Below are 16,328 nucleotides of genomic sequence, written 5' to 3' on the forward strand. Positions count from 1 at the left end.
CTCCGGCAGACTTCCCTTCACATCCCATCAGCCAGAGCTGTGGGTCACAAAGCCATTCCCATGTCCATCATTGGAAGGGGAAGGGGGTTGCCATGATTGGTTCAGACTACTCAGGATCTACCCTGGATCTGGGGCAGGGTCACCCCTCCCCCTAGTCATGTAAAATAGGGTTTGGTTGAGAAGGGAGAAATGGATTTGGGGTGGATGCAGCAGTATCCACCAAGATCAATAAATAACTGAGCTGGGATTTGAAACAGCCTCCCCAGGCCCAACACCCCTGTGCTTAACCACAGTGCTGCACAGCTTTTACAGCTCCCGGCAGGGAGTGAGTCGTGTGCTCAGTGAATCTTAGTCGAATGCCTCAATCCGTACAGCCTGGTTTCCACTCCTGAGTCCCACCTCCTTTTTTCTGACCCACTGTTGCTCTTTTACAGGTAAGTGATTGCCTGGCCTCAACTCGAACTCCTCTAGTGATGGGGAACTCAGTACCTTTCCAGGCATTTCCTTCCTTTTTTTTGATTATTAAGTGCTATGGCTGCCTTCTATGGTGCTTTTAGATGAATTAGAAACAGATCTTCTCTGGGTGCAAAAATTGGAAAAAGGTGCTCACTCTAGGTGATATAGCCCTTTAGTTCATTACTTGGAAGGGCACCTTTGGGGTAAGAAAACGGCACCCATACCTAAGGGTGGGTGCAGTCCTGCTTGGGTGATGTCCCTCAAGGTGGTGCCTTTGTGCATTGCACAAACTGCGCTGCTGTTTGGGGACATTTCTTCCATTAAGACACTCCTCGGAGGGATCTGTAACGTGCACGAGCCTCAGCTCTCAGGCACCGGCAGAGTACGGGAGGTTTGTGCTCCGGTTCTGGCTTGGGGTACAAGCGGGCTAAGGGCAACCCTTCCTGCCTGGAGGTGGCACAGCTTTCTGTCATCAGGAGGGTTCAGCTGAAGGGGGTGAACCAGCTGTCTCCCCATCCCTTACCTCATGTTCTGCTTCTCCCTCTCCCCTCCCCAGGGACAGATGATGAGTGTTTGGGAGGGGAAAGATCCCGCTCCGGGGGAGACCAACAGGCTGGAATGCCATTGCCCCTGGCTTTAGTCTCAGTACAGTCAGCGCCAGCTGTGCCGTGGCCTCTGTGGGCTGAGCCATCCCAGGGCTGTTCACGATAGAAATTGGGGAAGTCTAAACCCTGGCCTTCCAGGTGCCCAGGCAGGTGGAATCTTTTCCTTGGTGGGAGAGTGGTTCTTCATTTACCTGGTCAGTTCGAAAATGTGCTTCATCGCAGAGGACAGGAAAGCCTGAGTTTATTGCCTGGCGCGGAGGGTCACGTGGCTTCCCAGGGTCTCCGTGGTTATTCTGAAAGTGCCCCTGAGGTGAACAGGTGGCCTGAGCGGGAAGTCGGGGCCAGACAGTCTCCCTCACCCACAGCAGCAAGGCCCTCGTGTTTCCCATCACTGAGTTTTCCGGAGGGTCCTATCTGCCAAGTTTCTGTCTGGTGAGACTTTTTATCCTTGATTAAGAAGCCCAGAGAAGCATAATGTAAAGAAAATGTATTTGCCGCCCTTGTGCATAAGTGGGAGCTCTGTCCCCTGGTGTAAGCACGTGGGTGCTTTCTCTCAACAGCAGTTGGACTGATTTGGTGATGATGATCATGGTGACAATGGTAAATGTCATCTGTAATTTATCAGGTGCTCGCCATGCACCAGGTTTTATAGATATTATTTCATTTATTCATGCATTATTTTACAGTGATCCTATGAAATGTATCACCATCATCATGATCCCCTCCCCCCCATTTTCCAGGAGGGGTGGGAAAACAGGCTTGAAGAGGCTAAGTAGCTCACCCCAGGGCCTGCCTCTGGGAAGTGGCCGTGCTAGGATTTGAGGCCAGGCTTTCCTGACTCTGAACCTCTGTGTTATCATGGCTCCTCCCCACGCTGATATTTGGATTTGAAGAATTATGGCATTTGAAATGGAGAACACTGTGCAGCTTCGGAGCCAAAGGAAGGGTGAGCCATGCAGTCTTCTGAGCCCGGAGGCAGAGACAGCCGCTGGGGCTTGGGGGTGCCCTGTGATTGTGACCCCCTGACCTCCCCCGCACTATTTGCCCATCTGTGAAATGGGGATTTAAGTTAACACTAACACCTCTCTCGTAGTTTCATCTTTCAAGAGAAACAATACGTGCGCGGGACCTGGTGTTGGGTACCGTGTCGTGTGGGGCACAGGCTCAGAGGTGGCGAGCTCCGAATCCAGCTGGGCCGCATCCTAAAAATGTGGGCTTCTTTCTTAACTTTCTAGGTTTCTCAACCATCCAGTGGAAGAAAGCCAGTACCGCCAGCCCCTAACAGCAGGCTTTCTCAAGCCACACCTGTAAAGCTCTTAGCGTGGCATGAAATTCGCATTCAGTGCGAGCTGACCATGATAGCTTTCCTAATAGATTTCTGAGTTTGTACATTTCTAACAATTTCAAATTAATAAGTTGAGTTTAATAAACTTGCAAAAGAGCCTAAACTAAAAAAATACATAAATATCTGACCCCATGAAGGAATTCAGCAAATGGTGGGTGAGGGCTGTTACATATTTCGTGATTTTTTTTTTAATGTTAAACCAATATTTATTGAACAGATACATTAAATAATAATCACATGTAAATAGTTTGGTAATATTGACACAAAGCATGAGCTTTAATGGAAGAACTTGAATTTAGAATAACGTTTCTCCCTGGAATGCATAGGCATTTCCAATTGCCTGAATACCTTCGTTTGTGTTTTCCAGTTACATCAGTGAAATACGTTCCACAACAAATCCATCACCTTTATTCACAGACTTACTCCTTTTCCTGGATCCTTTTATCCCGGACTGTTACATATTTTTGAGGGTTTACCCCTTTTGCTCATTGCAACGCAGTGATTGAGGCCCTGAGAATCCACATTCCCACTTCCCAGAGGGAGCAGATGCGCCGGAGAGAGGTGAGGTAGTCTCTCCAGGCTCGCAAGCCGGGGTCCAGACCTCTGCCTTCTCCACCTGCCGCGCCGTGTTCTCCATCATCATCAGAAGCCATTTTGCTTTCCTTACTTTCCTTGAAGAACTGCAGCCAAGGAGGCCAACTTCAGCTTTGCTCCTGTTCTCAAGCTGCCCCGGTTCTGGGGAGACATGGCCCTCGACCCTGCAGCCCAAGCTGGCTGCCCTGCCTGAGCATGGAGGATGCTGTGCCTGCAGCCCGGTCCCCTCAGGACACCTCCCTTTCTGGAGGCCTCGGCATTTGTTCTTTTAGTACAAAGGGTCACAGGGTGACAGCTGCCATTGGCACTGCAGCTGGCCATTCCTCAGGGGGGTGAGGAGATGCCAAGGCCTTCACTGAGGCTTCTCATCCCTTCCACATGGAGTTGGGAGCCCAGCGAGTCTGAACACAGCAAAAAGGGTGTGTCCTGGTCTTTAGAGAAACCCTGCCTGTCGGCAGGGGCATCTCCCCATTTCTCAGAACATGGAGGGATCCAGCAGTGGGTGGGGGACAGCCCCCTGCCTCCTCTGAGGCCCTGGGTTTACAGAGGTGGTTTCAAAGTCTAGGAGGGCCTCGTATCTGAGGCTGGGCTGCTGGAGCCCGCCTCGGAGTTAGAGCCACTCAGCTGGTGGTCAGACACCTGCTTTGCTGCCTGCAAGGGGGCTAGGTGGGTTCTGCTGAAACTCAGACTCCTTCAAGGGCTCTCCCAACAGTCTCACCTCCAGAGAAGCCAGCTGAACCTGTACCTCTCACCCACCGGTGACCCAGGTCTGAAACCTTCCCAGGCCTTCAGAGTCCCTGTGTATCAGTTTAAATGAATATATATTCTTACTAGCTTATTCATTCCCTTGACAAATGTCTGGAGCACCTACCTACCATGGATGGGCCAGGTGCTCTGACTGATACACAGCACGAGAAAAATATCCTCTTGCCCTCCTGACAAGAGGGAGATGGACATGAAACTGGTACATTAAAACACCAACTCTTTTATCATGGAAAGTTTAAAGCATATACAGAAGTAGGGAAAATGATGTATTGAGCCCCGATGAATCAGTCACCACGTTCAGTCATTATCAATTTGTGGCCAATATCATTTAATCTCTGTCCCTCCCCTCCCGTATTATTATTATTATTTTTAACATCTTTTTTGGAGTATAATTGCTTTACAATAGTGTGTTAGTTTCTGCTTTATAACAAAGTGAATCAGCTCTATGTATACATATATCCCCATATCCCCTCCCTGTTGCATCTCCCTCTCACCCTCCCTATCCCACCCGTCTAGTGGGACACAAAGCACCGAGCTGATCTCCCTGTGCTATGCAACTCCTTCCCACTAGCTATCTATTTTACATTTGGTAGTGTATATATGTCCATGCCACTCTCTCACTTCGTTCCAGCTTACCCTTCCTCCTCCCTGTGTCCTCAAGTCCATTCTCTATGTCAGTGTCTTTATTCCTGTCCTGCCCCTAGGTTCTTCAGAACCATTTTTTTTTTTTTTAGATTCCCCATATATGTGTTAGCATACGGGATTTGTTTTTCTCTTTCTGACTTACTTCACTCTGTAAGACAGACTCCAGGCCCATCCACCTCACTACAAATAACTCAATTTCGTTTCTTTTTATGGCTGAGTAATATTCCATTGTATATATGTGCCACATCTTCCTTATCCATTCATCTGTCAGTGGACACTTAGGTTGCTTCCATGTCCTGGCTGTTGTAAATAGTGCTGCAAATGAGCACTGTGGTACATGACTCTTTTTGAATTATGGTTTTCTCAGGGTATATGCCCAGTAGCGGGATTGCTGAGTCATATGGTAGTTCTATTTTTAGTTTTTTAAGGAACCTCCATACCCTTCTCTATAGTGGCTGTATCCCTAACACCGTACACAAAAATAAACCCAAAATGGATTAAAGACCTAAGTATAAGGCCAGACACTATAAAACTCTTAGAGGAAAACATAGGCAGAACAGTCTATGACATAAATCACAGCAATATCCTTTTTGACCCACCTCCTAGAGAAATGGAAATAAAAACAAAAATAAACAAATGGGACCTAATGAAACTTAAAAGCTTTTGCACAGCAAAGGAAACTATAAACAAGACGAAAAGACCACCCTCAGAATGGGAGAAAATATTTGCAAATGAAGCAATGACAAAGGATTAATATCCCATATTATTTTGATGAAAATCCCAGATATCATATTGTTTCATCTGGTAATAGTTCAGAATGTATCTCTAAAGGATAACAACTCTTAAAAGTTACATAATTACACCACTAACAATAATTTCTTCATATTATCAATATCTGGTCAGTGTTTACATTTCCAGTTGTCTCATAAATGGCATAAATTTTTTTGTTCATTTGAATCATGGTCCAATAAAGATCCAAGTGTTGCAGTGACTGGAGTTACTTTGTATTTTACGTGTCTTTTTAAGGTATAGCCTTTGTCTGGGGCTGACCCAGATGGCCTGGTAACTCATTAGAAATGCAGATTCTCAGCATTCCCAGACCTACTGGAGTAGAAACTTTGGGGGTGGGGTCAGCACGTCTGTTTTAATAAGCGCTCCAAGGTGATTCTGATGCACATCAAAGTTCGAGAGACCCTTTAATCTATAGTTTCCCCTCCTTCTTTCCCCTGTATTTTCCTTGTAATTTATTTATTTTTATTTTTATTTTTTTTTGCGGTATGCGGGCCTCTCACTGCTGTGGCCTCTCCCGTTGAGGAGCACAGGCTCCGGACGCGCAGGCTCAGCGGCCATGGCTCACGGGCCCAGCCGCTCCGCGGCATGTGGGATCCTCCCGGACCGGGGCACGAACCCGTGTCCCCTGCACCGGCAGGCGGACTCTCAACCACTGTGCCACCAGGGAAGCCCTGTAATTTATTTCTTGATGAAACCTGGCTGCTGTCCTTAGCATTTCTGCAAGTCTGGGTTTTGCCAGTCAGTCCCCAGACACTGATAAAGAAGTTCCTCTCTCCTCTGTACCGAGAGAGTAGAGAAGGCTTTTCTCCCTCAAACAGAGGGGACTGACTTTTGGAGGTGGAGTTCCCTGGAGGAGGGGGTAGAAGTGGGGTGCACTCCAGGCAGGGGAACAGTGTGTGCAGGGGTCTGGAGGCTGGATTGAGCACAGATGTTTCAGGGACTGTGAAAGGATTGGGTGGAGCCAGGGATGGGGGAGATGGAGTGAGATGAGGCTGCAGAGGGAGGCGGGGTGGACTTTTAAAGGCCTGGATGCTAGCTGTGTGCTAGGTTTATCCTGTGGGGGATGGGAATAGAAGGCCCTGGCCTGGTCGAGTAACGTGAGCAGACCTCAGTTTTGACCGGATGGCTCTGACTGCGGAGGAGCGTGACTTGGATGGGGAGACTCAGAGCGGGGAGACTTAAGAGGCTGTGTGGGAGCCCTGGTAAAGGTCAGCAGGGTCTGGACCAAGGCTGTGGTGGTGAGGCTGCAGAGGGTGGCTGTGAGAGATGCTAAGAAGTAGGAATGACAGGGCTTGGGAGTGCATTGAGAGGGGAGGGAGAAGCCTAGGAAATTTCCCTTCTGGGAGCTATGGTGGTTGCACCAACCAAAAGGGACATTTGAGGAGAGAGGCAGGTCTGGGGGTGATTTGAGAGCTGATCCTACGTTGTTGGAGGTAACTCAGGATATGTGTTACTAATATCCTGACTCGGGGGTTGATGCCTCAGTTGGGAAAGACCTCAGTGGCCCTCCAAGTCTATGGATAGTCACTGAGTCCACTTCTGGGCACACGTTAGAAACATCCGCACACCCATCCACCCATCTGTCCATCCATCTACCCACCCAACCAGCTATCCATCTATCCATCCATCCATCCACCCTACATTTCTGAGTGCCTGTGACAAATCAGGAGCTGAGGAATCAAAGATGAAATAAGGCATGGCCTTGCCCAGATGAGCCCAGAGTCTGTGAAAGAGAAGTTGGATGGACAAAAGTATCTTAATCCTGTGTATGGGGTGATGTGGTGGAGCCCCTTCAAATGCTGGGTCCCAGTGGGCAGAGGCTGTGTGGTTTCTGAATATAATTCATGAAAATTAGTGGGAAGACCTGTTGGTCTAGAAAGCATTTCCTCACCTCCCCCAGCAGCTGCCTGAACATGCATGTTCCTGTGAACCTATGGTTAAGAGAGAAATTGTGAACTGCCACCACACATGGACTGAGGTTGCAGGAACTTGGGGATCTCAGTGTCTCTGGGGAAACTCTGATGCCCCAGTTCTCTCTCACTGGGGTATCTTATCTCCTAATCCACTTAGTGATGGGGACGGTAACTGGAAGTTGCTGTCCAGTGTCAGGATGGGCCTGACGCAGCCCCCTGGTGCATGATGCTGTGGTTTCTGCCACAATAAATGCTCATTTCCATAATTGTTATTTAGCATTTGGAGAGCAGCTATTTTACACTCAGTGTTCTTTGAAGTCAGGAGGGTCTCTCAGTTCACACCAATAAAATTTCCATTTACTTTGGACATCAACCATGGTGACTGAAAAAAAACCCCATAAATTATTTACTGAAATGGAAATTCAGTTTACGGTAATAATGCATTAGTTCAGCTAGCCGTGCAGCCTGTTATAGGGTAATAAGAATTTAAAATTTTCCTTCTTAAAAGATATTTACCAGTAACCTACACATGACCTTGAGCTGATCAATTTTCAAAGATGACGCTACAGGGAGGGCATATAAGGAGAGAGAAAGGGAGAGCTTTTTTTCAAATGGCCTGATTTTAGGCAACTGTCAGCAAATAACCTATTATCTCATGGCTAGCAGAAGAAAAGAAATGAACATATATACTGCATTTAAAAAATCATAAGGACCAGACCGTAAAAATCCTTTTGAAACTGAGCATTTGTTTGATACAACATAAATCTGAAAGCTAGCAAGGAGGCCTATTTGAAAAAGCTGGGGAGTCTCCATTGTTTGAGACCACCTGTCATTTCACATGAGCCTGGAACCTTGTAAAATAAAGTCAGCCCAATGGTTCCGTCTTCATCTTTTAAAATGTTGTGTTTATGGAGCAGGATCGATTTGATATATATCTCAGAAAGTCCACGATTCTGCTCACGGCTATTTGCTGACTAATGTCTCCAGCAGAGGAGAGCAACGAGCAAGTTCATGAATTATGGCTGTCTCTGAGGTTCTCTTATTAAAACTACTTTTTATTTTAGGAGTGTCTGCTTTGATTAAAGCCATGAGAGCCAGGAGCAAATGAGAATGTGTCTGGATTTTACAAGTCTCACGTTTTATAGCAGGAACCCTCATGAAGCCTGTATTTTAATTATTACACTGTTAAGGCAAGTGATGAGTATTAACCTCACAAGTTCAACTAGTTTCTCCTCTGCTATCTGCTTTGGGGTCTAAAAAATCCTGTGGCAGGAGACTTGTTGGTTGAATCCTATTTTTACTTGTTTATATCCTCTACTTGGCTGCATAAATAGTTTCATTTATTTATATATCCCTCTTTGCTGCAAAAATTATTTTTTAAATGACTTGGGTGAAGAATGTTTTGCGGGCTGAGTCCCAGGTTAATTAAGAGTGAACCCAGGAACACCTGTATCTATTTTTATATTTACTAAACTAAAAAAGATTATATACTTATATATAGTAAAGATTACTTACTTATATACAGTAAGTATATAAGACATAAGTAATGGTAAATCATCTAAAATTAATGACAAAGAAAACCTGATGATTATTTTCTATTGGTTTTCTAGGAAGCTTCCGGTCTCTTCCTCCTGGGCTTGATTCTGTGGCTGATAGTTTGCATTCTTGAAATGTTCCTTGTTCTTCTGATTCTGTGATGTGAAATCATCAAATCTGTCTGTGTTACTGCACTTCAGAGTAACTTAGTGCTTGAAATGGGAAGATGCTTTGAGTGTCTGTTTAATCTTGTGGGAACGGCGGAGTAGGTATTTCTTAAAACTCCCTGATCCCTTGGCTCTGCCCTTGACTACACTTCTGGTAAAGCATTTTTCTTTCATCTCTTTTACCAGTCTTCTCTCCTTACCTCTGCAGGTGAGTATCACTTTTCTTTTCATCAGCTTCCTTTCTCTCTTCCAAGTCTGTACTCTAAAAATCTCTCTTCTTCTTGGGCTTTTAGCTTTGCCTTTCTATTCTGCTCCTCATGTGCCCAAGCCACTCTGTGTACTGAACTGGAATATCATGTAGGCGGGAGCAGTCATGGGGCAGATGTTATTATATTGGCTTTACAGAGAAACTTCAACAGGGTCACAGTGAATGACAGTTGGTGTTTCTTACTGTAGATAATGGCCTAGGTTTAATTGGTAGCCAGGACACACAGCATGTACCTTGTACATACAGACATTCCATGTATCAACTCTCTCCTCTTGTCTATTAGCTTAGATCTGTCGATTATCCATAGACCAATAGATAATATTCTATTGACCCTTTTGTGTTTATTCTTAATCACTTACCTTTTGAATGAAAGCTCTCAAGATTGGTTGAGAGTATTAGCACACCAGAAACTTCTCACATCCCGCAGGGGCTAAAGTAGGCTTTTCCACATTCTTTTCCCTAAAAATTTTTGAGCACCTTTTTGACATCTTAAATAGTTAAATAAAGAAATATTAGCTTGATAACAAAGTTATCACTACAGGCTCTTTATATTTCTGTGGTGGGTCAATGCACATTAACTGGTGAATTACCTTTGATTTGGCATCTATAGAGCTATAGATGTGGGTGTGCATGATATGCAAACGTCTATAAAAATGTTACTCCTCCATACCTTCTGTGCAAATCGGTTTTAAATCATCGCACAATGTAGCTGCATTTTAATTTCTAATGGAGAAAATCCATGAAGTTCAATTGCCTCTAGGCCTGGCTGAGTGATCAGCAAGTCAAATGATTTATTTCCTACTGAACCAGAGGCAGGGGGGGAGGGAGGTACGGGGAGAACCAAAAAACATCCTTGGTTCTTGTCTTCAAATTCCCTAGAGTCCTCTGGGGGCCCAAGGCATGTGTTCAGTGTGTGGCCCAACACATGCTATTTTACAAGTCAGTAGGACATGCTCTGAGAAGGGCTGAGTGATGGGATAATTAGAACCAAGCAGACAGCGGGGTGGATGGTTTGTCTGCAGATAAATAGCTTGTTTGCTAATTGCCAGCACCAGATTTTCTGGGCAATTAGACATTCGGTGTCTCCCAAAACCTTCTGTGCAAATGTGGACACATGGCTGCAGGCCTTGCAGGTAGCGGGTGGAGAGAGGGTGGCTCACGGGCCTAGCCGCTCCGTGGCACGTGGGATCTTCCCGGACCAGGGCACGAACCCGTGTCCCCTGCATCAGCAGGCAGACTCTCAACCACTGCGCCACCAGGGAAGCCGCGAGTAAGTTTCTTTTAATACAATTTTTTTATTGTGGTAAAGTATATACAACATAAAATTTGCCATTTTAACCATTTTTAAGTGTGCAAATCAGTGGCATTAATTACATTCACAATGTTGTGCAACCGTCACTACTTTTTCCAAAATTTTTCATCACCCAAAATGGAAATTCTGTACTCCCCATTCCTCCCTCTAGCCCCTGGCTACTTCTAATCTACTGTCTGTCTCTGTGAATTTGCCTATTCTAAACATTTTATGGTATTTGTCCTTTTGTGTCCAGCTATTTCACTTAGCATAATGTTTTCTAGGTTCATCCATGGTGTATCATGTGTAAGAATTTCATTCCTTTTTACAGCTGAATGATATTCCATTGAATGGATATACCACATTTTGCTTATCCATTTGTCTGTTGATGGATACTTGGGTTGTTTTCACTTTTTGGTTTTTGTGAATAATGCTGCAGTGAACACGCACATACAAGCGTCCCTGTTTTCAATTCTTTCGGGTAGATACTTAGGAGTGGAATTCCTAGGAGTGGAATTGAGTCTATGGTAAGTCTATATTTGACTTTTTGAGGAACTACCAAGCTGCTTATCACAGCAGCTATATCATTTTGCATTCCCACAAGATATATACAGGGGGTCCAATATCTCCACATCCTTGCCACCATTTGTTATTTCCTTTTTTTCTTTTCAATTAGAGCCATCCTAGTGGGTGTAAAGCAGTATCTCACTGTGGTTTTGATTTCCCTAATGACTAATGAGTGCATTTCCCTAATGACTAATGAGTTAAGCATCTTTCACATGCTTATCAACCATTAGTGTATGCTCTTTGGAGAAATGTCTAAGTCCTTTGCCCCACAAGTTGATTTGTGGCCTCTGTACTTACTTGCTTCTGAACCTTTCTCCCAAAGGTTGGAACTGAGCCTTATCAGGAGGAGAGGGAGCATACGCCTGCAGATTGGGAAGGTGGCTGTGCAGATTTGAAGCTTCATATTCACTCTTTCATGATTCATTTTATTCCCTCAACCCATTTGGCGCCCACTGTAATTATGCTGTTTGAGTTCTCACTAAGCAGGAAAAAAAAAAAAATCAGTAAGCACGTGGGATTAACCAAAGTGATTTGGCAAGCAGAGGCAGATGGAGCCACTCCTAGTGCTTCCCTAGAAGCAGACAGGTCTTTCTCAGATACCTCATACCCTCTGGGTTTCCTTGACTACAGGTATTGTTGTAGCGCATTACCCGTTTTTTCCCCACCAGGTATTAATCTATATACTGAATGGAGCAGTATTTGCAGAACGTACTGGATGGTACCTAGGATTTGCTGGTGCCCAGGGTCTGGCCATCACCTCTGCAGGGGGAGCCTGCAGTGCTTGTTCCACTGCTCTGCAGGCCCTGCCAGTCCTGGGCAGCGGGCAGGGAGAGTGGGTGGAGCTTCCAGCACTGACCAGGGACAGGGCGACTTCTCCTTGGGTGCTCATCCCTGGGGGAGAGCCACGGGGCTAGTGCAAGGTTTCAGAACAAATGTCTGTGCCTGAGTAATTGCAAAAGCAGTAGGGGAATCGACAAAATGATATTCATGCTGCCTTGCTGTTGGCTCTTCTCTGATTTGACCTCGTGTCTGTTGCAGGGCCCCGACTGGGGGACCCAGGAATGCTAATCTATCTGTCTTTCTGCTATTTTTTTTTTTTTTAATTGAATGTCAAAACCCTTCAGCATCACTGAAGAGAGATGAGTTCCCCTTGTTCTGGCAGGGCCTCATGCCAGAGGGAGGGAGGAGGTGATGCATCCACAAAGCAAGGAAATTATTTCTGGAAGTCGCACTCCTGTCCTCTATTCTTACGATTAGGGTTGTTAATCTTTGGGGTGAGGTCCCATACTCCTTTGGGAACCTGACAGCTGTGGATGCCCTTCCAAGAAAATGCATGAAAAATTTGCACATCATCTCAGGGGGCTACAGGCTCCTCTGGTCCATACTGGTGCCTGGGCTAAGGACTGGCTCTACAGAGGGCATGAGCCAGGTGCCAAGGCGATTTGGGGACTGGGCAGCCTCTCTGCTAAGTGGGAGTTGGTTGGCACATAGGGAGAGGCCTGGTGGTCACTGCGAGAAAAGGAGCGTCTCATTTGGTCAAGTTTTAAATATCAAATACGGGGGTGGACAGATCAGCCGCCCTACCTTTCTGGCTGGAGTTCAGCCTCGCCCCACGTTAGCTGGCTTTCCAGGGGCAACAGTCCCTGCAGGAGCAAAGCCACGCAGCCCTCATTGCTGCTCTCCGGCTCAGTCCACACCACCTCTAAGGAGCGCACTTGTCTTTCCTTTCAGAAATGGCCCCTACATCTGCGTATTCATCTCCAGCCCGGAGTCTGGGGGACACAGGAATAACACCTCTGTCCCCTTCCCACACTGTGGTAAGAAATGTGTGTGTACGGGGAGGGGGGTACGTGTGCTGATAACTTTGCTTTCAGAGGCGCCTCTCACGTGATGGGCTTCTGAGCGGCTTCTCACGTTCATGGGTGGAGATTAAGTTGTCCTAGTACCAGCCACGTGAGCCTCACCAAGCCCCTTCGCCACTGTGGGTCAGCAAAGGCTTTCCATGGTGTGGCTGGTGCTTCTGGAGCCATTGGCCTGGGTGTGGGTAACGTGAGCAGGCAGGGTGGGAGCAGCTCTTTAAAGATTCAGGGCTCAGAGACTGCGAGGCATCCTCTTGGGAGGAAGCAGCCACTTGGGGCTGGCGGGTGAGTCAGTGAAATGCAGTGGCTTTTCCACTGTAGTTAACCGCCGTGACCAAAAGCCGTGGCTGTAATTGCTCCTGCACCAGCTTGCCCGAGAGAGAGGACCTGGGCAGCGCGGGGGGCTGGAGGCTGGGCATTTGCTCCCGCCCTGCCCCTCACTGCAAAGGTGGATACTGTGGGGCAGCTGTTCCAGGGATTTACACGTAGCCAACCAGAGAGAGGTACCCGGAGGAAAGGGCGGCTTTGTACAAGCTGCTCAAAGCCTCAAAGCAGACCCTGCTGAGAAGAACTTCAGAGCCATCGCTAGGTAGGGACGCCAGCTTGTCTTGGTTTTCCTGGAACCATCCTGGTTTCCACGCAAAGTCCTGTATCCTGGAACTCCCTCAGGCTTGGGAAAACTGAGAGGCTTGGTCACCTAACAGCTGGGTCCTGTGGTTTTCAAACTCTGTACCCTGAGGGTTCCCTGTAAAAGCTTCAGGATAAGCTGAACGGGATGGGGGGGCAGTGTGATGAAAGGCCAGACATGTGGGGTTCTCACCCCCTGCTCTAACCAATACTCTTCAAATCCAAAAATTATTGGTATAATTTAAAGTTCCGTGGATGTTAAAAAAAAAAGTCTACATTTGCTTAAAGAATGGAAGTCTGTAATGGCCTGACCAACTCACTTGACAGATGAGGAAAGACTTGGGGCCCCAAGGGGACAGGACTCAGCAGGGTCATATGATGGCTGTGGCAGGACCGGGCAGGGTCCCTAGTATGCTGAGCCCCACACCCATGCATGGCACGCCCGGGCAGGTGGAGGGGGTCACCTGGCAGGTGCACAGGGCACATCTGTGCAGGGTCTGGAGGGACTGGGGGAGGGCAATGGGGGGCAGAGGGGGTGTCACTCAGGGAACCACTGGGGTTCCAGTCCAGATGGAAGAGTTTCCGTAATTAGCCACGTTTGTGCACAGTTGATAAAGGGAGTGTTGGGCAAGTGTAGGCAGGGGCCCTCCCCAGTGGCCTGGCCCTTGTTCAGGAGACACCTCTATTTCTCCCTGAGTCAGTCAGGTAGAGGCTGAGAAAGCCTGCCCTCTCCACAGGGCTCACCACGTGGCAGCCTTGAACCAGAATGTGCAATATGCTTCTGTCTACAGTGGGCACACAGCAGGGCAGGGTGGAACCCTTCTGAAAGCCTGGCTTGACTGCCCCACCCACTCCCTGTACCCCGCTCGGTTATCTGCAGAACGATGCCGACCCAAACGTCTCTGAGCAGCAGACGTTTCTCGTGGTGGTGGCTGTCGACTTTGGGACCACATCCAGCGGCTATGCCTACAGCTTCACCAAGGAGCCAGAATGCATCCATGTGATGAGGTGAGTGTCGTGGGCAGGGAGGGGCAGGTGCTGGCGCTGGTCGCTGTAACTATGGAGACTTGGGGGAGGGCCTTGGGGGAGGGGAGAGGGATTAGTACAGTGAGCAGGTGAATGGTACGTAGTCAGCGGGTCCTGGATTCTGGCCCCGCTTGGCCCAAACTCACCGTGCCACTTCGGGCAAGCCACTTCTGGTCTCTGGGCTCCACGTTCCTGGTCTGTAAATGTGTTGCTTTAATTCTGACTTGGTTTGGGGAAGGACCTGGACAGTATGTTTGAAACTAGGTGATTCCAGCGTACAGCCTGGGCAAGAGGTGCTGGCTTTTAAGGTGCTGGTGATGGAGGAGATCCAGGCCTCCGCTCACCACTGTGTGACCTCAGGCAATTGCTGAACCTTCTAAAGCTCTGTTTCCTCATCTGTGAAATGGGGATAATGGCAGTATCTGCTTGACAGAGTGTGTGTGCAAATGTAACGAGATTTCCTATCAAGCACTTAGCAGGTAGTAAAATGTAAGCAGGGAAGGTGCTGGCTCTTTCAAGTGAAGTCCTGAGATGACAGTAATCAGAAGTGGGAAGCACCTGAGAAAAAGCAGAGTGGGGTGAATTTCAGCCAACTTCACCCTAAACCTGCCCTGGGTCTCCTGGGCCCCGCCCCCCGCCCCGCCCCCCCCACTCATGCACACAGCAGCCCTGGCATCTACCCCATCCACGTGTGATCAGCTGTCTGCGAGGACCCTGGTCTATCCTGGCACCAGTGCCTGCTCCCCCAGACTGGCTCACGCTTTCTTGCAGTCTGTGGCCACTCAAAGCTTTGGGAACCAGGGATTTATCACCCTGATTTTCCAAATCCAAGGATGGCTCTGAACATACATTGTGATGGGCTTTGCAATTCCTTCAGATGGTCATTGTGGAGTTTAGTTATCACTCCCAGAATAAGATCTTACGCATTTTTTATGGAGAGTGCTGTTTAAAACATAAGTCATGATAAAAGTGATCCCTACCCCACTCTTGATTTAGGCCCTGCCTTTCCTCTGGAAAACTGGGTGTCCTGAGATGCTTCAGAGACCCGTGGGTGTCGTCTCATCAGGAAATAACAAAAAGGCAGTTCTAGTAGAGAACCCTGATTGCAGCATAGCCTTCGGTGTTCAGTCACCACCAAGATTCTGCCTCGGGTTCGTGGGACAGATGCTGTGAGGGTCCGCTCTGCCATCTCCCGAGGTGGGAACCTTGGAAAGAAAAGAGCTCTGTATTAAAAGCTAGAGTCAACATTTATCAGCTTCTAGTTGTTTTAAGAAATGTTATTTCAAATGGATAGTCATACAATGAAAACTGAAGAAAAAGAAAAGAGCAAAAATAACTTTGAACTTGCACAAAGCATCCACAGATTCAGGGTCTCCAGGGACATTATCGTAGTTATCGTAGAGATTTTTGGAGGGAGGTTCTACCTGAATTTTACTTCAGTCAGAACATATTAACATAACCATGATCCAGACTGACAGAGTCATGAATGAGAAAGTGTAAGTTTTTGTATTTAAATAGGAATGAAGAATTAAAAATTTGAAGGGCAAAACCTCAGGAAGTCCATTACCTACTGAAAACGTCAGTGTTAATAGTAATGGAAAATCCATTCCCGAAAGGTTGTGTGGAGCGCGCCTCTGGCCCAGGCGCCAGTGTCTGCCTGAGCTGCTGATCACCCGTGCGTCTCGGTGGGGTCACCACGGGGACTTTGGCTCCCTGGGTAGAAGCCTGCATCCTCATGGGGCTTGCCTGGGAAACAGGCCAGGGATGACTCCAGCCTCATCTGTGTGGCAAATCTAGGTGGAGGTTGGCTCTCCATCTGGACTGTGATGCCAGGGGCAGGTGAGAGCCCATCCAGGAGTACAGCCACCTCCC

The 16,328-nt window shown here is 47.5% G+C and overlaps 1 protein-coding gene across 1 annotated transcript in view; it reads left to right on the forward strand.

Annotated features, from left to right (window-relative positions):
- Positions 1–16,328, forward strand: part of HSPA12A (heat shock protein family A (Hsp70) member 12A) — a 64,361-nt gene that overhangs the window by 21,919 nt on the left and 26,114 nt on the right. Inside the window, exons 2-3 of the mRNA XM_007469597.1 lie at positions 12,676–12,761; positions 14,311–14,438. Of these exons, the coding sequence (XP_007469659.1) occupies positions 12,676–12,761; positions 14,311–14,438 (214 nt within the window). The remainder of the gene's footprint in view (positions 1–12,675; positions 12,762–14,310; positions 14,439–16,328) is intronic.

The sequence above is a fragment of the Lipotes vexillifer genome, unplaced genomic scaffold (genome assembly GCF_000442215.2).
Source record: "Lipotes vexillifer unplaced genomic scaffold, Lipotes_vexillifer_v1.1 scaffold240, whole genome shotgun sequence".
Taxonomy (NCBI): Eukaryota; Metazoa; Chordata; class Mammalia; order Artiodactyla; family Lipotidae; genus Lipotes; species Lipotes vexillifer.